This window comes from Lutra lutra, chromosome 3, assembly GCF_902655055.1.
Source record: "Lutra lutra chromosome 3, mLutLut1.2, whole genome shotgun sequence".
Taxonomy (NCBI): Eukaryota; Metazoa; Chordata; class Mammalia; order Carnivora; family Mustelidae; genus Lutra; species Lutra lutra.
The window spans coordinates 2,875,498-2,899,169 of NC_062280.1; the positions used below are offsets into that span (position 1 = coordinate 2,875,498).

Below are 23,672 nucleotides of genomic sequence, written 5' to 3' on the forward strand. Positions count from 1 at the left end.
TTTTTTCTAGGATCCTTTATCATTTTCTCCCTCCTTTTTATACATTTGTAAAATAAAGAGCATAAAAATAATTGGGTTGATTGTGGAAAAGTTCTCTGAACAAAAATGAAAATAAAGTACTATAATTGGTATCAAAGAGTAAAAGGGATTTTTTTTTTTTCTGAAAGGATATATGAGTGCCCCCCTTTTTTTTTCCCAAGATTTTATTTATTTATTTGTCGGAGAGAAACACAGCAAGAAAGGGAACACAAGCAAGGGGAGTGGGAGAGGGAGAAAGAGATGACTTCTCACTCAGCAGGGAGCCCAATGTGGGGCTCCGTCCCAGGACTCTGGGATCATGACGTGAGCTGAAGGCAGATGATTAGCAACTGAGCCACCCAGGCACCCCTGAAAGGGATTTTTAAATGAGAAATGAAAACACAGTCAGGTTGACTCCACAAAATAGAAATAGCCACTTCTTTATAGGAAAAGATGGCTGAAAAGGACAAATATCTAAAAGAAAGTCACAGTATGAAGAATTTTTAGACAGTAAAGAAATTTTAAGAAGAAAGAAGATAGGGTTGAACAGACAGCAGTATTTATGTTGTATGTCCTATGACCGTAAAACATATATATGCCCATTTGTGAAGCTTTTATGAATGCCAACTTTTCCTTAAACAGAGTTGCAGGAAGAGAGTTAGAGGCCACGAACAGCAGTGTAATAAGCTTCCGTATTTTATTTAAGGTTAATGTTCAAGACATGGTTATCAGCAAGTATAAGACTCTTGAGACCGTAAAATGAAAATCCATTTTATTTTTTTATACCTTTTGTACTGTAAATAGACCCCTGGAAACACATTCATTGTTGACATTGTATACTAATTCTGTAACTATTTATTATAATTGCAGATTTATCTAAGTGGATTTCTTCCAAAGCATGATGCAGACCACTCTTTAACAAGTCTTTCAACCCCAGAAAGGAGTTTTATCTTTATAAACCAACGACCAATACATCAAAAAGACATATTAAAGGTAATCTATTTTAGAAAAAAAAAAAGTATTACTTGGATCAGAAATAAAAACTAGCTCTATCATTTGTCAACCTGTTGTAAGAACTACTTCAAGGATTTGCTCTAAAATGAGGAGGAGATAAGCAGATACTCTAGTATTTATTAAACATTGTGCTAGGTGTCTTACATAGGACTTCGCAACAATTCTGTGATGAATTATTATCCTTATTTATAGTGAAGAAACTGAAGTATTAGTGACTAAGAAGTTAGTGACTAAGAAGCCCATGTTAGCCAGGAAGCAGCAGTCTGGATTTGAACCCTGGACTTTGGAAACATCCATGACTCTCTGATCTTTTAACCGTGAAGCCAGATGCACTGGAGAGTTGTACTTCTTAGTGAATGTTGGTGCTTCATGTAAGTTCAAGGCCTCCAAATGAGTATTACCATTTAGATACTGCTTTTCCTCATTAGCATTTACAGCTCCTCAGTTTCTCAGCAGACTATAATTTTTTTGATTTTATTTAAGGACGGCAGTACTATCTTTACGTGTTATTCTTATCTTTTCTTTATTACATGTATTTCTAGTTAATCCGACATCATTACAATCTGAAGTGCCTAAAGGAACCAACTCGTTTGTATCCCATTTTCTTTCTGAAAATTGACATTCCTACAGCTGATGTGGACGTAAATTTAACACCAGATAAAAGTCAAGTATTATTACAGAATAAGGTAAATTTGGGGATAGTTTTTTTATTTATGTTATTTACAAACTTACACAGTCCTAACCATTTTCACATGGGAAAGTTGCTTATTTATACATATTTTTAAATATTTTAAATCTTGCCTATTTATTATTTTTTGTAATTTTCCCTAACATTTGTTAATTTATGTTTTTAGGAATCTGTTTTAATTGCTCTTGAAAATCTGATGACGACTTGTTATGGATCACTACCTAGTACAGATTCTTACGAAAATAATAAAACAGATGTTTCCTCAGCTGACATGGTTGTTAGTAATACAACAGAAACAGATGTGCTTTTTAATAAGATGGAATCATCTGGAAATAATTATCCAAATGTTGATACTTCAGCCATTCCTTTCCAAAATGATGTGCATAATGATAAATCTGGGAAAAGCACTAATTATTGTTTAAATCATCAGATACATGTTGATGACCATTATGATGATCATTTTAATAATGAAAATTCTAACATTGGTAGAAATAGTAGAAATACATTTCAAGAGATCCCAGTGAATAATTTATCTTGTGAGGATGTCCGGAAGGAATGTAGTGAGACTTGTTTTGTAGGTTCCGTTAAGCATACCCAATCAGAAAATGGCAGTAAAAACAATAGCGCTGGGAGTGGAAAAAATGAGGAAGCAGCAGTTCCTGAGAAGTCTTTGGAAATCTGTGCAGATGACTGGAGCAAGGGAAATACACTTAAAAATTCAATGGGAGAAAACATTGAACCTGTGAAAATTTTAGTGCCTCGAGAAAGTTCAGCATATGAACTCAATAATAAAGCTTATCCAAGCCCTGAACAAAAGAATCTCAGTGAAGGTTCCTGTAACAAAAAATCAAATGTGGTAGATAACAAATCTGGACAGCTTACAGCATATGATTTAATTAGCAATCGGGTAATCAGAAAACCCATGTCAGCAAGCGCCCTTTTTATTCAAGATCATCGTGCTCAGTTTCTCACAGAAAATTCTAAGACCAATTTGGAGGATACAACAGTACAAATTGAAGAACTGTGGAAGACATTGAGTGAAGAGGAGAAACTGAAGTAAGTTTCCAGAGCTTGCTTGTGACTTGCTGCTGGGATATTTCCATTCTATATGACTCACTGGGTTTTTTAACTTCTTATTTATGGAAAACCAGAATGGAAAATGCCTTTTGGTTTGGCTAGAGTACCTTTTTTGGCATCACTTTTTTAAATTTAGAGGTTTTCAGTGTTTTATTTTTTATTTTTGGGGTTTTTTTGTTTTTGGTATAGGCCTTCACTACTTATTATTAAAATTTAAAGGTTTTCCATTCTTCTTAATTTAAAAATGTATTTTCTTCTCTTTTTTAAATTTTATGTTAAAGAATCTATGACAGGACTTTCTCCTTTTTAAGCTTATGCATTAGAAGAGTTATAACAGTGGTGGTTTTAAGAAATATCTTGACTATTCCCTTTTTTAAATTGGTCTCCAAAATATGTAACACAAAATGAAAATTACAGTATTTTTACAGATTGAATTTAGTGGAATCAATACTGTCCCTATTCAGTATAAACTGAAGGCTTCCTTCTAAAATCTTTTATTTATTTGTTGGCAACTTATAAACTATGGTGGGGTGTTTTGGTAGGTCAATAGGTGGTTTGATCTATCTATGATGAAAAGAACTACTTATTACTTGCCATTTCTAGACTAGATGATCTAAGTAAATATTATAAACTAATATGATGAGTGTTTATAGTTGACTTAGGGCACTTACTGTAAATACAGAGTAGTATGTCTTGAGTGATCTAGCCCACCAGAAAATGAAACAGTGGAATTATACTTCCAACCATATATTATGTATGGTATCTCAATAATATGGTAAATAGCTTGAAGAAAATTTAAACATAACTTATCATTCAGAGTTTTTATTTGATGACAAACATGGACACTTGACCAATTTTTTTTTCACTTTTTCATTAGCTTATTCAGTCTTATGAAGACACCATCAATTTAAAATAATAATGACCACTATTTTGTATGTGGGAGTAAAAAGCAACTTTCTTTTTTCTTTTTTAATTTAACTTCAATTAGCCAACATATAGTACATCAGTTTTTGATGTAATTTTCAATGATTCATTAGTCGCATGTGCTCATCACATCATGTGTCCCTATTAACACTGACAGGCAAAACCTCCATAAAATTAGCTTCTCTCTTTACTTCTTTCTTTCTTTCTTTCTTTTTGGTGGGGATGTTTGTGTTTTTTTCTATTTTCAGGCATGCACAGAAATAGACAAAAAGAGTACAGTGAACCCATCACCCTGTTTCACGAACCACCATGTCATGGTCAGTCTCGTATCATCCATACCTTTATGCATTTCACTTCCTCTTTTTGCTATTACTATTCTAAAGCATATCCTAGGATAGTATCATCTATTTCATAAACATTTTGCTGTGTATCTGTAAAGAGTAAAGACGTTCCTACTTTAAACATAGCCATAATATAATCATCATAATTTTTAAAACAAGAATTCCTAATATCATCAGATATTCAGTGTTTGAATTTCTAATTACTTAATACCAGTTTGTTTTTTAAATTTTTAAAACTTTTTATAAACATATAATGTATTATTAGCCCCAGGGGTTCAGGCCTGTGAATTGCCAGGTTTACACACTTCACAGCACTCACCATAGCGCATACCCTCCCCAATGTCCATAACGCCACCACCCTCTCCCTACCCACCTCCCCCTGGCAACCCTCTGTTTTGTGAGATTAAGATTCTCTTATTAATACCAGGTTTTTTAAAGTTTGTTTATTTGAATCAAGATGCAAATAAGGTTCACACCTTGTGATTGTCTTTAGTTTTATCTAAATGGCATAGGCATTTTAAGATCAGTGCATTTAACTTCTAGTACAGCAAGTCCACAGAAGTTGAATTGTGTTGACCAAGGAGGTGATGTGTTATCTGAGAAGGAGGGGAAAAAAGCATAGATGTTTCCCTCTCTTGGAAGATAGGGACAGTGGGTGACAGCTTAAAAGATGGCTGTTCCCTCACAGCCTCACAACAGCAGGTATTGTTCCAGCTGACTTTTGGGGAGTGTCAGCATTGTTTCTTCTTGTAGGCCCCAAGGTATCAGGGTACAGGATTATGGGTAATAGTCCCTATCTAAAAATTTGTTTATCATCAGGCAGTATTCAAGAATCCAAAGTTTTCTCTATCTTACTGCCAGTAGGTAAACAAAAGAGGCAGTGTTGGACAAGAGCAGACTTCTGAAACCACACCGGGATTTTAACTCCAGTTTCTTTCTCTGCTGGCTTTTTGTAAAAATGTGTGGACAATATCTCCTAAATTGTTGTGAGGATTAAGTAAGATATTATGTGTTATGATGTAAGAAAAATGACTGGCACATTGTTCGTGATCTTACTTAGAATTTTTAACCTGTGAAAAGAAAATTTCTATGTTTTGATTGACATTTTTTACTTGCTTAGTGAAGATTAAATTTAATTTGGAGGCCATAAATAGAAGAAAATATAAGTATTTTGGAATCAGAGAGCTTACTATATGTCACAAAATGTGTCAGAATCTTTGAGAGCCGGGGGTTTGGGGACCATGGTGGCTGTGTCCAAAATTATGATCAGTGAGAAAGTATAGCAAAAATGATACCATACTCAACAATCACACTAACTACCACTTTTCTGTAATATTTATCTTGGAATTCTTTCCATGATCCTAAATTCTGTAGGAAATGCTAAGGGATATCAGAGTAGACTCCTCTTCTTTGGGTAATTGATCTTTCTCTCTATCCTCCCTTCACTTTTTCCTATCCTAACTGGTTTTTTCTCTTCTTCCTTCCTTTCATCTTTTCTCTTCCCTTCTCCTTTTCTTCTTTTCTTTCTGTTTCTTTCCCTTCCTTCTTCATTGCCCTTCCCTTTCTCCTTTTCTTTCCTTTCCTCTTTTCTTTTTCTTTCTTTCTTTTTCCTTTCCTTTTTCTTTTATTTTTTCTTCTCCTTCCTCCCTCTCTCCCTCCTTCCCTCCCTTCCCTTCCTTCCTTCTTCCCTTCCCTTCTTTCCTCCCTCCTTTTCTACCTGTCTTCAGTTAGGAAATATTGACTAAGGGCATTCTGTATACAAGGCCCTATGTATTCTAGCTAATCACTTCAGATATAGCGATAAAGAAAATATACTTTCTCTACTTATAAATGATGCAGTATAATGAGGAAAACACAAAGTAATCATAGAATACAATGAGTCAGTTTTAAAATAAATATAAAGAATTATGAAAATACTTATCAGTGGGCTTATTCTCATTTATGAGACAGGAAATGTTTCCCTAAGTAAAAATAATCAGAAAGGTATAGGAAATTTTCTAAATAAAACAGCTAAAAGGAAAATAGTGTTTGAGGAAATTAAAGTGCTCTCTGTAACAGGAACAGAATATGAGAGAGTCTAATAAGTTGAAGGAAAGCAGGCCAGATTATGTAAGATTCTGTAAACCATAACAAAGAATTTGAATAAGCCCTAGGATCAGGGTTTTTGCGCTGAGAGCTTAGGGGACAGACTTCGGTGTGGGGAGTACTTCATTTTTTAGTTCTTCTTTTCCAGATATTTTTCCTTTGCTTTTCTCCTTTCCTCTGGTGGTTTAGAAGCCAGATTTAGCCAGATTTACTCTTGCCCACTGGGGTTTCAGTCAATTGATGTTAACTTGAACTTTACATTTGCATACGATGAACATACCTCTACTTAAAATAATATTGTAATTGGGGTATTAAAAATGGTAAATAAACTTTATAATTACATGTAATCTTTTGTCACAAAAGCATTCGATTTGATTACTGGTCAAATCAAAATTAATATTTTCCATTCAGGTTACTAAATCCCTTAATGACATTAAGTCAAATGTAGCAGCTGTTTTTACTTAACATTTGCTTAATCTTCCTTCGGACATAGCTTTTTATATTTCCCAAGGAACTAATTAAATTGACTTCTTGAGTAAATCACAAGATTCGTACCATATGTGAAAATTTGCACATTATAATTAATTACAAATGGTGACCTTCATCTTGAACTCATTTTTAACCGTAAGGGAAAAATCTTGAATTGGAATGTCCAAGAGCTAAAAATACTTACTTAAAGTACCTATTTAAAGGAAACTGTTGAAAATTATCTGTTTTATGTAGCTAATCCAGAATGTCAGATTCTAAATAGAAATGAGAGAAAATCATATACAAAATTATGAATATAGCCTGGTAAGTAACCAGAGAAGCATTTTTCTTCTAGTTTACAGTGACACAAGGTCTTTTTTAGATTCTTATCCAGCTAACATTTCTGTATTTAACAAACATATACTGAGTACAAACTACACAACATAATGTGGTCTCTTGTCTTTTAGTCTCAATTTTTTTTTAAGATTTTTATTTATTTATTTGACAGAGATCACAAGTAGACGGAGAGGCAGGCAGAGAGAGAGAGAGAGGGAAGCAGGCACCCTGCTGAGCAGAGAGCCCGATGCGGGACTCAATCCCAGGACCCCGAGATCATGACCTGAGCCGAAGGCAGCGGCTCAATCCACTGAGCCACCCAGGTTTTAGTCTCAATTTTAACATTTAATACAGTTCACCCCAAGAATGCCATTTTTATATCCTAACACATATCTATATAAATTTCTCCTTAAAAATGTTCCATGTATATTACCTACAATAGAATTTAGACAGTTTCTTGAGTTACTTAAGATTAGAAAGAGCGTAAAAAAAAAAAAAAAGATTAGAAAGAGCGTTAATTCTTCAGTCTCAAACTTAAAACTGCATTTGAAAAATTTTTTTAGTAAAGTTGCTTAAATAATTAGCAGCCTTTAGTCAATCTTGTGCCTCATTCATTATAGGATGTGTTCCTTGATATACAATGATAACAAATGTTTATAATTATTTACTGTAGTGCCAAGCATTATTCTAAGTACTTGAAACATTTTAACTCATTTTATTGCTCATATCAAAACTATGAAGTAAATGTAGATTATCTATATTAAATGATTATCCTGAGATACAGAAAAGTTAAATAATTTTTGTAGATTTACAGAGCTACTAAGTGGCAGCACCAGACCAGTCAGTCAGTCTCCAGGGTCTGTGCTCTTACCACTATAATTTACTGAACACCTAAGAGTAGTTTTCAGTTTTGGGAGTGCTTCAGAATCATCCATGGAGCCTTTTATTTTATTTTATTTTTATAAACATATATTTTTATCCCCAGGGGTACAGGTCTGTGAATCGCCAGGTTTACACACTTCACAGCATTCACTATAGCACATACCCTCCCCAATGTCCATAACCCCACCCCCCTTCTCTCAACCCCCCTCCCACCCAGCAACCCTCAGTTTGTTTTGTGAGATTAAGAGTCATTTATGGTTTGTCTCCCTCCCAATCCCATCTCGTTTCATTTATTCTTCTCCTACCCCCTTAACCCCCCGTGTTGCATATACACAATGGATTACTATGCAGCCATCAAAAGAAATGAAATCTTGCCATTTGCAACGATGTGGATGGAACTAGAGGGTATCATGCTTAGCGAAATAAGTCAATCAGAGAAAGACAACTATCATATGATCTCCCTGATATGAGGAAGTGGACATGGAGCCTTTTAAAGAGTATTGTTCAACCTCAATCTTGACCTGGAGAATTTGAAAATTTGAGGATGGGATTCAGGCATCTCAATTTTTTAGAAACAGTTTCTATAACCTCTATGCTAGACTGTCTTTGATTGGCTGTAGGAGTTTCATTAACCCAAAATAAAAGATGTCTTGATTTTACCCAGGATAATTTTGAATTGTCTATTATCTTGTACCTTTGAAACTGAATTAAATTAAATAGTTTGGATGTATTGAGTTTTTTTTTTTTAACATATTTTTTCACTGATCACTCTAAAATGAGAAATAAATAGCAACTGAAAAAGTTAATATTTAGCTATGAATCCATTACAAATTTAATCATAAAATCTTTATTTTGCATGTTATCATTAGAGTGACTTTTTTTTTTTTTAGAGTGACTTTATTTTTTTAAGATTTTATTTATCTGACAGAAGAGAGACAGCAAGAGAAGAAACACAAGCAGAGGGAGTGGGAGAGGGAGATGCAGACTTCCCACTAAGCAGGGAGCCTGATGCAAGGCTCTAAATCCCAGGACCCTGGGATCATGACCTGAGCCAAAGGCAGCCGCTTAACAACTGATCCACCCAGGCACCCCTAGAGTAACTTTAATTTTACCAGTGTCTAATTAGTAAATGGAGTATTGTGTGCAAGTTTTCTTTTGTAGTGCTCAGGAAATTATTTATTCCATGTTGATGTTACAGTAAATGTGTAAGGAACTCTTCAGATGTAGAATTAACTGTTTTATTTAGTTATTTATAAGTTTTTTCTTTATCTTTCTTTTTCTTTTTTTAGTGTTTATGTCTTCAGTGCTTCCATAAATGGTTTTTAAAATTGGGTAAAATGTAGCATTGTGAAATACACAGATCTTAACTTTATATATAGTTCAACGCATTTTTATATGTGTACACCCATGTAACCACTGCCTCAAACAAAATGCAGAATACTTTACGGGGTGCCTGGGTCGCTCAGTGGGTTGGGCCTCTGCCTTCAGCTCAGGTCATGATCTCAGGGTCCTGGGATTTGAGCCTCAGGCTTTCTGCTCAGCGGGGATCCTGCTTCTCCCTCTCTCTCTGCCTGCTGCTCTACCTACTTGTGATCTCTCTCTGTCAAATAAATATATAAAATCTTTAAAAAAAAAATACAGAATACTTTAACCACCCCAGAAGGTTCACTTATGCCACTTATCAGCTAGCTTCTGTACACAGCCACTATTTGACTTCCATCACTACTTCCCCTGTCCTTTGTGCAGTTGATGTCATATGTTTTATATCTACATACAAAATAAAACTTTATTTTTGTTTCGAGTTTTTATTTAAATTCCAGTTAGTTTACCTGTAGTGTAATATTAGTTTTAGGAGTAGAATTTCGTGATTCATCATTTACATACAACACCCACTGCTTATCACAGTCCTCCTTAAAACCCATCACCCACTTAGCCCATCCCCCCACCCACCTTCCCTCCAGCAACCCTCAGTTTGTTCTATGTAGTTAGAAGGCTCTTTGATTTACCTCCTTCTCTCTTTTTTTTTTTCTCCTATGTTCATTTGTTTTGTTTCTTAAATTCCACATGAGTGAAATCATATGGTTAAAATGCTATTTTAAAAAATTTTAAAGTTATCTTTCAAAGAAATGAGAATTTTTTAAAAAATCCTTTTTTGCTATTTACCTACATAGTTACCATTTTGGTGCTTATCACTTTTTCCTGTAGATCACAGTTTCTATTGTGTCAACTCTTAATAGTGCAGTTATGCTGGCAAGGGATTCTAAGCTTTCTTTTATCCAAAAATGTCTATATCATTTTCATTTTTGAAGGACATTTTTGCTTTGTATCATTGGATTCTGTTGGCACTTAAAAAATGTAATTTACTGCCATCTGACTCTACATTGCTTCTAATAAGTAATATCCATCATTTGTGGTATTCTTTTTTTGTAATGTCTTTTTTTTTTTTTTTCCTCTCACTGCTTTCAGGGAATCTGTCTTTGTTTCTCAGCAGTTTGATCTAATGTATCAAGCTGTGGATTTCTTTGTATTTATCCCGCTCGGGTTCACTGACCTTCTTGGATCTACAAAATGTTTCATTCATCCAAATTGCCTAATTGTCGTCAGTTATTTTTTTTAATTTTTTTTTTCTCTTCAGTTCCACATTTTTTATCTGGAATTCCAATTACATTTTTATCTGGGATCCCAAATATGTTGGGTTGTTTGTTGTACCATAGGCCACGGAGATTTTTTTTAATCTTCATTTTTCTCTCCTGTTTAGATTGGATAAGTTCTATTGCTCTGCCTTCAAGTTCGCCGACCCTTTCTTTTGCCATCTCTCATCTGCTGTTAAGCATTTTCAGGCTTTCTTTTTGACATTTTTAATCTCAGATATTGTATTTTTTAGTTGTAGCATTTCCCTTTGGTTCTTTATTATAATGTCCCTTCCCTGTTTACATTCCTTTTGGTTCTCTCATTAGGATAATCTTTTCCTTTAAGTCCTTAAATATTTATAAAAACCCATTTCAAAAATAACTTTTTTTTTCCCTTTGGCAATTTCCAGCATCTGAGACATGTTGAGGTTGGTTTTACTAACCAGTTTTTCTCTTGATCATTACTCACATTTTGCCTTTTTATTGCTTGAATGATAACTTTTAATTGTTTAGTGGACATTGTGGGTGATAGTTGAAGAAACTCTAGATTCTGTTGTCTTCTTCTGAAAAGTGTTGGTGTTTGTTCTGCAACGATTTAAGTTACTGACAGATCACACTGAGCTTGGAAGGCTGTTTTATACTTCCTTAGAGAGAGACTTTAAATATTGCCCCCAACCCTGGGGTAGCTTTCTTAATTCTAGGACATAGTTTTTCCCTTACCCTAGGATGTAGCCCTCATCCAGTTTTAATTTGAAGTGCAAATCGTTTATTAAGCCATCTAATTATATAAAATTCAAACTCTAAATTCCATTTACTCTGCCATAGGTAGTCACTAAAATCTGTGTCTAGCTCATTGAACATTCTAGCAGTTGTTTTCCTCCAGGCTTCCACGTATGGAATTTTCTGGGATTTTTCTCCTTTAATTTCCAGTTGTTTTGGAAGCAATGAACTCTGTTCTAGTTATTCAAGCTAGTAAGAGTGCAACTTATATAATGTAATATTATGTGATATAAAAATAAATAATAAAAATTATTTTAAAAAAAAGAAAAACTTTTTCATGGGGCACCTGGGTGGCTCAATCATTAAGTGTTTGCCTTTGGCTAAGGTATTGATCCCAGAGTCCTGGGATGGAGTCCCACATCTGGCTCCCTGCTCAGTGAGAAGCCTGCTTAGCCCTCTCCCTCCTGTGTTCCTTCCTTGTGTTCCCTCTCACTGTTTTCCTCCCTGTCAAATAAATAAAATATTGGAAAAAAAAGTTTTGTTTTATTTTGTTTTGTTTTTTTCAAAAAGAATGCAGCTTATTGCTTGCTTGCTTGCTTGCTTTCATTTTTGCCACTCCCCTTTAATGCTAGGAACTGCCCTTGAGGTAAAAGCTATATAAATATGGATCTCTTTTTTGAATGTTGAGTCATTCCAATATCTGCCTATTTTTGGTTGCTTTTCCATGTCCATTTTAAATAGTTGATCTCTGTATTTTGTTCAGAATTATAGTTACGTAGGGAAGGTTAGTCCAATATAGGCTCCTTCATCATTATCAGACTTGGAACACCAGCTCTTTGTTTTTTATAAAATTTACTTCAGATGGCCAATACGTTTCTGATTATGACCTCATTAGTTCTATTTTATCTTTATTCCCAGATACGAAGAGAAAGCTACTAAAGATTTGGAACGATACAATAAGCAAATCAAGAGAGCCATTGAACAGGAATCACAAACATCATTTAAGGACGGCAGAAAAAAGATAAAGCCCACCAGTGCATGGAATTTGGCACAGAAGCACAAATTGAAAACTTCATTATCTAATCAGCCAAAACTTGATGAGCTCTTGCAGTCCCAAATTGAAAAAAAGAACCAAAACATTAAAATAGTTCAGATCCCCTTTTCTATGGAAAACTTAAAAAAAAAATTTGAGAAACATAAATTTGACTTAGAAGAGAAGGAGGAACTTTGCTTGCTCCACAATCTCAAGTTTCCTGATGCGTGGCTAATTACATCCAAAACAGAGGTAATGCTATTAAATCCTTACAGAGTGGAAGAAGCCCTGCTATTTAAAAGACTTATTGAAAATCATAAACTTCCTGCAGAGCCACTGGAAAAGCCAATTATATTAACAGAGAGGTATGTTGAAATAATAGATTTCTTTTTTTACCTCTCAAAAGATTTATCAATCCATACTAGATTGGAAATTCAAAGCAAAAGTTGGAAGTGTTTTCTGGTAGAGAAAAGTTTAAGGAAATCTTTTTTAAAGTTGATTTTCTAATCTTCAATGGAATTGTTTTTGAATAAATAATTTTAGAATATTCTAGCTAGTTTACTTCTGCAGTTTATAAATATCAGCCTCAATTTTCCTGTTCATAAGTGACTTGCCTAGGACAATTTTGAAGTTAGGTTGCCATGACTCTGTCATTGTACACTTTACATTTCAAATGTATACCACAGTAGAATTATACAATGAATGCCTTTATCAACAATTACCAAGATTTTGCCACATTTGTTTATTTGTCCTTTCAAATATATATATATATATATATATATATATATATATATATGTATATTATGCACACACACACAGAGATATATTTTCTTTTTCTTTCCTAAATTTTTTAGCTGATTTCCACCCAAACATCTTTCGGTTTCTCTCTTTTAAAAATGACTTACCTAACCACAATGACTTTTTCCTATCTTACACAATATTAATTCCTTGAAAGTATACCTCATTGTCTCAACATGTCTTTTTTATGGTTTTTAAATTACTAAATTTAATTTGTATCTAAACAAGGTCCAGCTGTTACATTTTGTCTCTTCAGTCTCTTCTAATATCACACCATTAACTTGTTGTTGATACTAAGTCACTTGTTTTTCAGAATATCCTGTTGTCTCAGTTTGCCCCTTGGCTTCCTCGTGGTTCCTTGTTTTTGCCCCTCCCATGTTTAACCAGAAGTTAGCCCTGGAGGATTGACTAGATCTCGATTCTACTTTCTGGGGCGACTATTTAATGAGTTGTGCTGTGTGCTTCTTGCTTCATCACAGCAGAAGGCGCTCATCACTGGTTTCACATACTGACAGCGGCTCTCATACCTTAAAATTCCCGGGCAACCTTTCCATCTAATGAGTTCATCCACTGATGATTGTTGGCCTGAACTGATTTTATTATAGATTGCCAAATGGGGTATTTCCCTTTAATATCCTACATGAGCAAATTATTTTCTGTAAAAATGAATAGCTAACAGCTAACCCGTTAACATTTCCCTTTTCTTAATGTTTATTATTTCTTTCTTTGGTCTGACAGAGGAAAGAATCATATATATGAAAAGAGATAAAAGCCTGAAATTAGGGGCGCCTGGGTGGCTCAGTGGGTTAAAGCCTCTGCCTTCAGCTCAGGTCATGATCCCAGAGTTCTGGGATCGAGCCCCACATCGGGCTCTCTGCTCGGCCAGGAGCCTGCTTCCTCCTCTCTCTCTCTCTGTGCCTGCCTCTCTGCCTATGACCTCTGTCTGTCAAATAAATAAATAAAATCTTTTTTTAAAAAAACCTGAAATTAGAAAGATATTGAGGGTTTGTTCTTTGGGACATGTCACTAGATAACTCTGTTTCAGAACTCCCAAGAATATATAAAAAAAATCTTTTATAAAGTATATTAAAATTCTTTTGTTAAAAAGCCCTGCTACCAAATTATGATTAGGATTGCTTTGAACCTGTAGATCATATTGGGGGGAATTGCCATCTTAACAATACTGCATCGTCCAATCCCTGCACAGTGGTCTCCATTGATTTAAGTCTTCTTTAATTTCTCTCAGCAATATTTTGTAGTTTTCAGTATAGAGGTATTTTTTTGAAAAAATTTTTCCCGAATATTTTGGGTTTTTATGCTAATAAGTGGGGTTATTTTTTAAATTTCATCGTCTATTTATCTGCTCTTGATATATATAAAAATATAATTTTGTATTTTGAAAAAAAAAATCCCTGTTACCAGAAGGAAAAAATAGGGCCAAGACACAGGAAAACATGTATCAGAGCTGTCTTTTTTTTTTTTTTAAGATTTTATTTATTTATTTGACAGATCACAAGTAGGCAGAGAGGCAGGCAGAGAGAGGGGGAAGCAGGCTCTCTGCAAGCGGGCTCTCTGCCAAAGGCAGAGGCTTAACCCACTGAGCCACCCAGGCGCCCCCAGAGCTGTCATTTTAATTAAGACAGCAGTAATCACATTCACCTAAATCCAGCATCTTTTATAGTATTCTCTTTGAGATTGGCTTAGCAAACTGTCAAAGAATTAGAAAAAGAATTAATACAGATTTGGCCTGTATTAAACAGTTCAAAAATCTGATAGTACTTTCTGTTCTTCCCTTAAAAAGAACTAGGATATATCTGAAATTTTAAACATGATTACTTCTCTACATGGTTATTTGTGAACTTTCATTTATATTTTAAAAATCATTCTGTGCTTCTACAAATTAAACATTTTTAAAGATTTTTTTTTCCTTTATGATATTCTGTTATTCAAAAACAAATACATTGAAAACTTATTTGCGGGGTGCCTGGGTGGCTGAGTGAGTTAAACCTCTGCCTTCGGCCCAGGTCATGGTCTCGGGGTCCTGGGATCGAGCCCCGCATCAGGCTCTCTGCTTGGTGGGGAGCCTGCTTCCCCCTTTCTCTCTGCCTGCCTCTCTGCCTACTTCTGATCTCTCTGTCTGTCAAATAAGTAAAACCTTTGAAAAAAAAATAATAATAATAAACTATTATTTGGGACCCATACTAGCCTGATAATAAAGCTTTCTTAATTGAACATGGACAGCAACAAAACTGAATTCAAAATTGTTTTCACCCTTCTTTTCAAATGTGACATGCCCACCACAATTAATATAAGTTTTTCAAAACTGAGTGGAAGACAGGAATTATGGGTTGGGTTCAGTGTCCTTACTATGATTCTAATGAAGATTGTGTCATTTATCTCTCAATGGCGTAACTTAGATCTCCGTAAAATACGAAGTAGGAGCTCAGTAATAACAACGGCCAATGTTTGCTGAGGATTTACCATATGATAGGAACTTTACTAAACCCTTTGATCTTAACAACAACCTTATGATAGAATAATAATAATATAGCAATGGCATTATTTATAAAGTTTTCACTTGTATTTTATAGAGAGAGCACAGTTTTTGATCTCACATTTAGTTCATAATGTTCTAAAAGATAGAAACTGTCTTTTGTGTCCATTCTTCCTCCTTTCTGTATGCTGTATATAGTAGGTCTTCTAAGAGATATTAACAGAGATGTAAAAAAGTAAAGTTTCTCACAGGGCTACTTACATCTTTGTATTTTGTTACGAATCATTTTTAAAGGGCCCTTGCATTAACTTTTTTCCATAAATCCTCTTATTTCATTTTACATATTTAATAAGTTAAAGGACCATAATTTCTTTTTCAGTCTTTTTAATGGATCTCATTATTTAGAGATTTTATGTAAAATGACCACAGATGATCAGAGATACAGTGGATCAGCTTACCTGTCCGATCCTCGTCTTACAGCAAATGGTTTCAAGATAAAATGGATACCAGGTATGAAGATGTGGTTTACTAGTTCCTGACTTAGTAAAAGAAGTCTTGTTCCAGAAGTTTCATTTGGGTTTCGTAATATACATACCGGTGTATTTTTGTCTCACCAAAAGTACAGTGTCAGCTACATAAAAACAATCCTATTTCAAAAAGGTAATCCCTGAAACTAGGAAGTTTGGCATCCCTTTCAGTCTGTTACCTTGCATTTGTGTTTTCATAGCTAATCGAGAAGTTTCATTGTAATTTTTGACATCTTTGGCACAATATGCCTAGTGTATTTAAAGTATTTAATACTCCTTTGGATGATGAAAGAAATAAATGTGTCGTATATCGGAAAGGTCTAACAAAAATGGCCATCTCTTTTCCTGTTTTGCCAATTAGATTTGTAACATCAGCAGTCTTAATATTTGGAGAATGATTTGATTGCATTGCTTTGCTAAAAAGACTGTGATAACACTATCTTCTCTGTATGGCAAGTCACTGGGTGGAGAGAAAACTAAATCGTTCTGGGAAGCAGACTTCTGTTTTCCTGGTTGGTCTCTTCTCTATTCTTTCATAACTTTCATACTTAACTCTTTTCTGCCCTGCCTAGGCTGGTCTTGTCCTATTATTTTCCCTTTGTCTGGTCTCAAGAGTATCATGAAGAGTGATGCCACTGTTCCCCTCCTGCCTGCCACTAAACTTGTCATAACCAATATACAGAAAAAGTTCAACCAAAACAGAGTTGAAGATTTTTATAGGGATGTTTTATTTAGACGTAAAAAGAAAATGAGTAAAAACAATTGTATGAAGCTATGAAATTAAGTATATACAGAAAATGGTTTGGTGCTCCAAACTTCAATTTTACCTACTTCTGCAGTTTTAGGAGCACCTGCCCCGGACTTCTTACCTTCTGTCTCAGTCTTGGATATTTAGATTTGGAGTGGACTCAATGTTTTCTCACCATAACAACTAATAATTAACGAATAATTATAATGTACAGGGCACTATTCTAAATAGTAAATGTATTAATATTAACTAATAGCCCTATGAAGTAGGTTCTGTTGCTGTCTCCATTTTACAGATGGAAAAATCAAGACACAAATGAAGTTTGCTTAAACATACCAGTTAGTAGTAGAACCAGGATTTCAACCCAAGCGCATTTACAGTCTAGCTTTTAACTAATGTTATATTGTTTCCTACAAAAATTGAGATATTTACTTCAGAAAGTAGTTGTGAGCACTAGAGAGGTACTTAGGGAAATCAGTTAGCATAGCACTTGCCAGTGGTAGGTGTTTGGATATTCTCTTTTCTTCCCATCTTCCAGTACCCCTTTCTGTAATTCTTTTAGTCCTCCCAGAAATCTTTCTTCCTCAAGACCCCTGGCACTTATTTGAAGTGTGAAACAAGGGGTGTGTATAGGTTTGTGTGTAATAAGATTTTTTTTTTTTCTTAATCTGTTTTTCTAACGACCTATGTGGTATTGCTGGCAGGTGCTACTCTTTTTTTTTTTTTTTTTTTTTTTTTTCATAAAAAATAGTATCACAGCAATTTTTTTTAAAAAGTTAGAATAACTACTTCCTTGTCTTTTCTAAGAACATGTTTATGCTTTCAGCTCTTAGCTTGTGGGTAGTGTTTTTTGTTTTTGTTTTTAAAGATTTTATTTATTTATTTGACAAGGAGAGAGCACACAAGCAGGGGGAGCCATAGAGGGAGACGGAGAAATAGGCTCTCTGATGAGCAGGGAGCCTGATACCGGGCTATATCCCAGGACCCTGGGATCATGACCTTTGCCGAAGGCAGACGCCCAACAGACTGAGCCACCCAGGTACCCTGTGGGTAGTGTTCTTTAAGTCCTGTTGAATACTAGGTACTTTACAAGGCACCAGAGATATAAAAATGAGTAAGAGTCACCTGCAAACTGACTTGATTTGGTTGGAATTAATTTTCTTAGATTGTCAACAGCATTATTTATCTTAGCAGTAACAGATCAAATTTAAAACTCTGGTTTCCTCTTTTTTAAGCCTTTCTTTTCCTTCATTAATTTTTATGTCACGTTTTCTTAAAAACCATTTCTCCTCTTCGTGAGTTTGTTTTCTTGGACGAACTTTGGATGAGCAGTTTGCCAATTGTCACTAAACATCTTTGAATGATAAGGACGTTTAAAAGAGAGGAGGAATACATCTAACTCTGAGGGAAAAGATTCTGAATGTGATCCTAAGAATTTTTCTCATTCACAGGATTAGTTTTTTGTTCTGCATCAATAAGAATTCTGTATTTTAAGAAAGTGAAAACTTGTCAAACCACTTACTCATTTGAAATATTTTCCCTGAAAATTGGGACACATTTCACAGAATCTTATGGAAAATTCTTGAAAGTTTATTGTTACGTGGTTCCAAATGTCTGTAAGTTTCCCATATCAGAATTTTACAAACATGGTAATTAAAATATTGCTCAATTTCCTCATCTACTGCCAAATACTGTACCCATATCCACAAGTAATTCTGTGAAAAGTGTATGATTTTCCAGGGCAAATCTAGTCACTATTAGACTCTTCAGTCTAATTGTTCTATAAAAGGTAAAGAACCAGCAATAGTGAAAAGTCTAATATTGGGCTAATATTTTTGTAATTTCCTTCTCTATATATGCAAAAAGATGTGAACTATAATACTCTGCTTCTTCCTCTTTGCCTGTGTAAATCCTGTTTCAAGTCCCATTTAAGTTGCCCTGGTTGCTCAATCTCTTATTTTGTCTTCCTTGACCAAACTTTGTATTCTGCTCCTCAGTGCCTGATTATAGATCTTCTGTTACTCTCCAGTTGTTTCCAGGGGTGCCTGCTCTGTTTAGTGCACCATCATTGCATCTTCTCCAGGTCAAGAAAGTGATCTCTAACTGGAAACAGATTAGGGATAGGATCACTGATGTCTCAGGACCTGAAACTCTTCAAGCTGTATCACTCCTCTTTTTTCATTCATCTGTTGATAGCTGCCACTTACCCAATGTTGAACTGTCTTGTTTTCTTAGTTCTATGTAACATGGGCGGGCTTACATATTAAGAACACTGTTACACAGATAGAGCCAAAGAAGTTCAATATCTGCTGTTCTGCAACATCTTAAAATGCATTCTAAAGCCAAATTTGATCCTTTGGAATATATGCTCTTATGGATATTTTACCTCATGATATATCTAATCATGTCGCTTTTTTTAGTTTTATTTTAGTCACTAAATTATTTAAAGTACTTTAATAAATAATGTCAGTTTTAAATATTGTTTTACTAAGATATTTTGAGTAAACATTACTGATTAAACAGTATTTCATTCTCTCAAACTAGTAATATATTAATGTTACTATTTGCAGTATATAAGTGTGTCAAATCAGTACTATGCATACCATAAACTTCGTGTTTATCAATTATATCTTAATAGAACTATAAAAAATAAATTACTATATGAGTATTTTTATAAATTGTAAGTTAAAATAATCATAGAAATAATTCAGGCCTTTAAGTTAGTATTAAACTAGTAGAATAGACTTTGAATAGAATAGCAGCAGTTGTTAAAACACTTAAACCAGTTTTATTTTAATAAATATCATGGGACTTCATTTTCTCTCCAAAGTAAGAAATGTTCTAAACAAATGTAGGGAACAGAAGTGCAATAACTAAGATTAAATTAAATGATATAAAGCACATGTGGTGTCTCTGACGCTTATGACTTAATGTGAAGTCCTATGGGAAATTACTATTTGTTCTCCAACTAAGGAACAGAACTTTGTCCTGACTACATTAAATTCTAAGGAAGGTTCACTAAATATTTTTAACAGTGATTTTGTTTTTAATAGACATTTTCTGGAATATAATTTAAACAAAACTGACCATATCTACATGTGGTTTTATTTATTTTTCTTTTAGGCATTTCCATTGCTGAAGACTACTTGGAAATAGAAGAAATGGCTAATTGTCTCCCATTCTATGGAGTGATGGACTTAAAAGAAATTCTTAATGCTATATTAAACAAAAATGCAAAGGAAGTTTATGAATGTAGACCTCGCAAAGTGATAAGCTACTTAGAGGTATTTATTATTAGATTATGTAGGTTGGTTGGATTTTAACATACTTAACGGTTTCTTAATAAAACAGTAAGTTTTCAAAATAGTAAAGTTTCTGTAAGGTCTATTATTTTTTTCTAAGGAGAAATACTACTAAAAAAAGAAATCCTTGACCTCTGCAAGAGCAAAAAGAGATAAAGTGAAAGATGTATTATTGAATAAAAGGAAATTTTAGTTACCTAGGAATATCTACCACAAATAAGAAACATAACAGTGGGTTAAAAAATAAGTTCTGATGTAATATGGGATGGAGGAAGATTATAAGGTTTTAAATGTCATAGTGAATGTCTCAATGTTTGAATTTTCTCCCTCAAGTTTGGTATTATTTCAAAAACAAACCTGAACATAAATAAGATTTGTTTTCTCCATTAAAAAAAAAAATGGGCCATTTTTGTTTAGAATATAATCATGATGTCCCCACTGTATTCTGAGGGCCAGACTTCAGGAAAGTCCACTTTTCACCCTTTCTGAAGATTGTATTCAGTAGCATTCTATAGGTCCTTCAAGAGCCTTGACTTGTGGACTTTCCTAGCCTATTGCATGAGCAATTTAACACTGATAGTTTCTAATGACTTCAAAGGAATCTTCTTGTGAAAGAGGTAGAATAAACTTAAATGAAGGTTGAAGGAGGGTAGTATTTTGTATATTGAAAAACCATATGGGAAGAAATATGATTTCAGAAACAACAAAAAAAAAGTGGTTGGCATTAGGTATAAATATTTTTACTAATATTATACCTCATTACATTAAGTCAGTTGTGAATTGATTGTTTTGGAAGAGAGTCTAGGGAAAAAAGAGAACTTCTATAAGATCTACAGGAATACTTACGTTTAAAGTCAAGCTGAATAAGATGAATCAGAAATAAAGACAGGAGAGTGAAAGAAAAAACAGTAGAAGAGTAGATATAAAGGTCAAGGGAGGAAAGAAATTTGAAAATGAGAAAGTAGTAGCAGATTCTTTATAGGGTAATAGTTGCTTAAAGACCATTTGGTATGGTTGCTGGATGGCAATGATAATAGAAAAGTAGTCCAGATGCAAGACTCGCCAATGGCAAAAGAGTAGGGCAGTCGTGAAAAAGTGTAGGCAGCAAGTCATATGGTGGTAAAAAGAAGAAAAGAGAGATTAGCTTGTCTTTGTTATTGGTGGAAAAGACTGACATAAAAGATTGGCAAGCAGATGTTCCAAAAGAGGCAGGAAGGAAGACAAGGGTAATGATAGAAGTTTTAGAAAGGAGAAACTTCTCTCAATCAAGAGCAAAAGGGAAGGAAAGTAGAAGTAAAACTATTTTCAGGTAAACTTGAGAGAAGTCATGTATGATACATGTGATGAAGGTGTAGGAGAAGTTACTTCCTGAGAGTGAAGAGGCTAGGAAGGCATTGGGGATTTGAGTATAGTAGAAAAGATCCAAAAATAAGAGCTGTAGGTACTATAAGAGAAGATTGATTAGAGAAGACTAAGATGTCCAAATGGCCTTTAGCACTGACAAGAGCTAACATTGGTATTGGATCCAGCCAGGATAGTTTGGTGATTTTCTAATAGTACATGGTACAGTTTATCCAGGTATAGGGATTACAAGGTGAATATGGTAGAACAAGGGGGTGAGTGAGCACATTTGAACCCATAATGTACACAAGAAACTGTGTTAGGTCCTAGAAGATTTTAAAGATGAATTAGGTTCTGTAAAATTTTGTAGGCGAGGTAAACACAACACCAGGTGAGGTAGGCGCAAGGCAAGATTTATTAAAGGCATCTCCAGCGAAGTTTCAGGGTTCAGGAGAAGGGGAGCCAGGAAAGTCGTGCCAGGAGGAGGTGGGCACCCTCTGGCAAAGTTCCGTGACTCTGGAAAGTGGAGTCGGGGAAGTCGCACTGGGAGGGAGTTGGCGGGGGTCTTTTATCCGGCCAAGGCAGGGCATGGGTTCACATCCATATATGGTAGGGTATTTGGTGATAGGAGGGTATGGGGTAGGGGGCTCTTGATACTCCTGTTTCCTGCATAGGTATTGGGTTAGCTATGGAGACGAGACCTGGGCATACATCCTTTTGGCAGGAGAGTCAAGAGTTAAGGAATGGGGGGAGACTGGAAGATGGCGGCCCCGGCGGTCATTTCTACTGTTCCTCCTGCACTCCCGGAACCGCCGACCCAACAGGTTCTAGTAGTAGGAATCAAAAAGGAATACAGAAAGCTAGAAATAGTATCTTTAATGGCTTACTATCTGTGCCTTACGTAGGGAAAGATGACAAGAAAGGTGCTGGTGCGGCAGAGCAATAAAGAGGGACTGAGGAGATTAAAGGTCAAAGTGAAGGAAAAAATAGGTTTAGTTGGAAAGGAGTAGGATAATGGAAGAGGGTATGTGGTTAGAGAATTAGATTAGGCTCAAGCTCTTTGAAGTACAATTTGTTTTTAAATAAATTTTAAAAGAAACCAGCTTTGCTAATACCATTTACCCCTAAATGCTCAGTTTTCGTATCTCAGAAAACAGCATCACCATACCAGAAATGTGGACATTACCCTTGATTCCGTATCCTTCATAACCAGTTCATCAACAGGTTTTGACTTTACCTCCTGTTCATGTGAGGACTCTTTTTAATTTATTTATTTTTATTTGTATTTTTTTAGAGAGGGGTGTGGGGAGGGGCAGAGGAAGGAGAGAGAAAATCCCAAGTAAGTTCCATGCCCAGTGTAGAGCCCAACCCCAGTCTCTATCCCACAACCCTGAGATCATGACCTGCGTTGAAATCAAAAGTTGGACGCCCAACTGGCTGAGCCACCCAGGCGCCCCAAAATTTTGTCTTTTTATCTGTTTCGTGTCTCTGCACTAGAATAAAATTTAACATGAGCAAGGATATTTGTCTTATTCTCCACTGTGTGTAAAACGTACAATAGTGATGAACATGTAATATGTGTTTAATATGTGTGTGAATGAATAATAATATAATCTGTTTTTGGTCTTCTTTCTTGTCAGGAATAACGTGTTTTCTGCTTCAGGGTGTATCATGGTATAACATGTGACTTTCTCTTCACAGGGAGAAGCAGTGCGTCTATCTAGACAGTTGCCCATGTACTTATCCAAAGAGGACGTCCAAGACATTATCTACAGAATGAAGGACCAATTTGGAAATGAAATTAAAGGGTGTGTTCATGGTCGCCCATTTTTTCATCATTTAACCCATATTCCAGAAGATACCTGATTAAATATGTTTAAGAAAATTTGTTACTATTAAAATTGTTTTGGTAATAAAATAATAGGAGTCAGTCTTTAAACCATTTTTGTACTATCATGTGTTAGTTATAAGTGACGCTTTGCTGACTTTTATATTTTAAAAGATTTTGAAAACTTTAACGTCAACTATTTGATTTTTTCTCAAGAACCAGCCTTCATAATTATTATTGGTTGTAAACTCCAAACTGAAAATACCTAGTATTCTTGGGTGGTTGATTTACTAGGGGCTGTGGATTGAATTGTGTCTCCAAAATTCATATGTTGAAGTCCTCACCCCCATTATGACAGAATTTGGAGATGGGACCTTTTTAGAGGTAATTAGGTTTAGATGAAGTCATGAGGGGAAGG

The 23,672-nt window shown here is 34.8% G+C and overlaps 1 protein-coding gene across 14 annotated transcripts in view; it reads left to right on the forward strand.

Moving 5' to 3' along the window:
• PMS1 (PMS1 homolog 1, mismatch repair system component) overlaps positions 1 to 23,366 on the forward strand; it is a 90,456-nt gene extending 67,090 nt beyond the window's left edge. For 13 of the 14 annotated variants that reach the window (XM_047720555.1, XM_047720559.1, XM_047720561.1 and 10 more), the window contains 7 exons: positions 889 to 1,011; positions 1,575 to 1,718; positions 1,887 to 2,776; positions 12,102 to 12,581; positions 15,888 to 16,018; positions 19,907 to 20,067; positions 23,128 to 23,366. In XM_047720555.1, the coding sequence (XP_047576511.1) occupies positions 889 to 1,011; positions 1,575 to 1,718; positions 1,887 to 2,776; positions 12,102 to 12,581; positions 15,888 to 16,018; positions 19,907 to 20,067; positions 23,128 to 23,292 (2,094 nt within the window). In that variant the 3' untranslated portion in view covers positions 23,293 to 23,366. Of the gene's footprint in view, positions 1 to 888; positions 1,012 to 1,224; positions 1,375 to 1,574; positions 1,719 to 1,886; positions 2,777 to 12,101; positions 12,582 to 15,887; positions 16,019 to 19,906; positions 20,068 to 23,127 lie in introns of those variants that run through there. The other variant, XM_047720569.1, reaches the window with a different exon arrangement.
• The last annotated feature ends 306 nt before the right edge of the window (positions 23,367 to 23,672 follow it).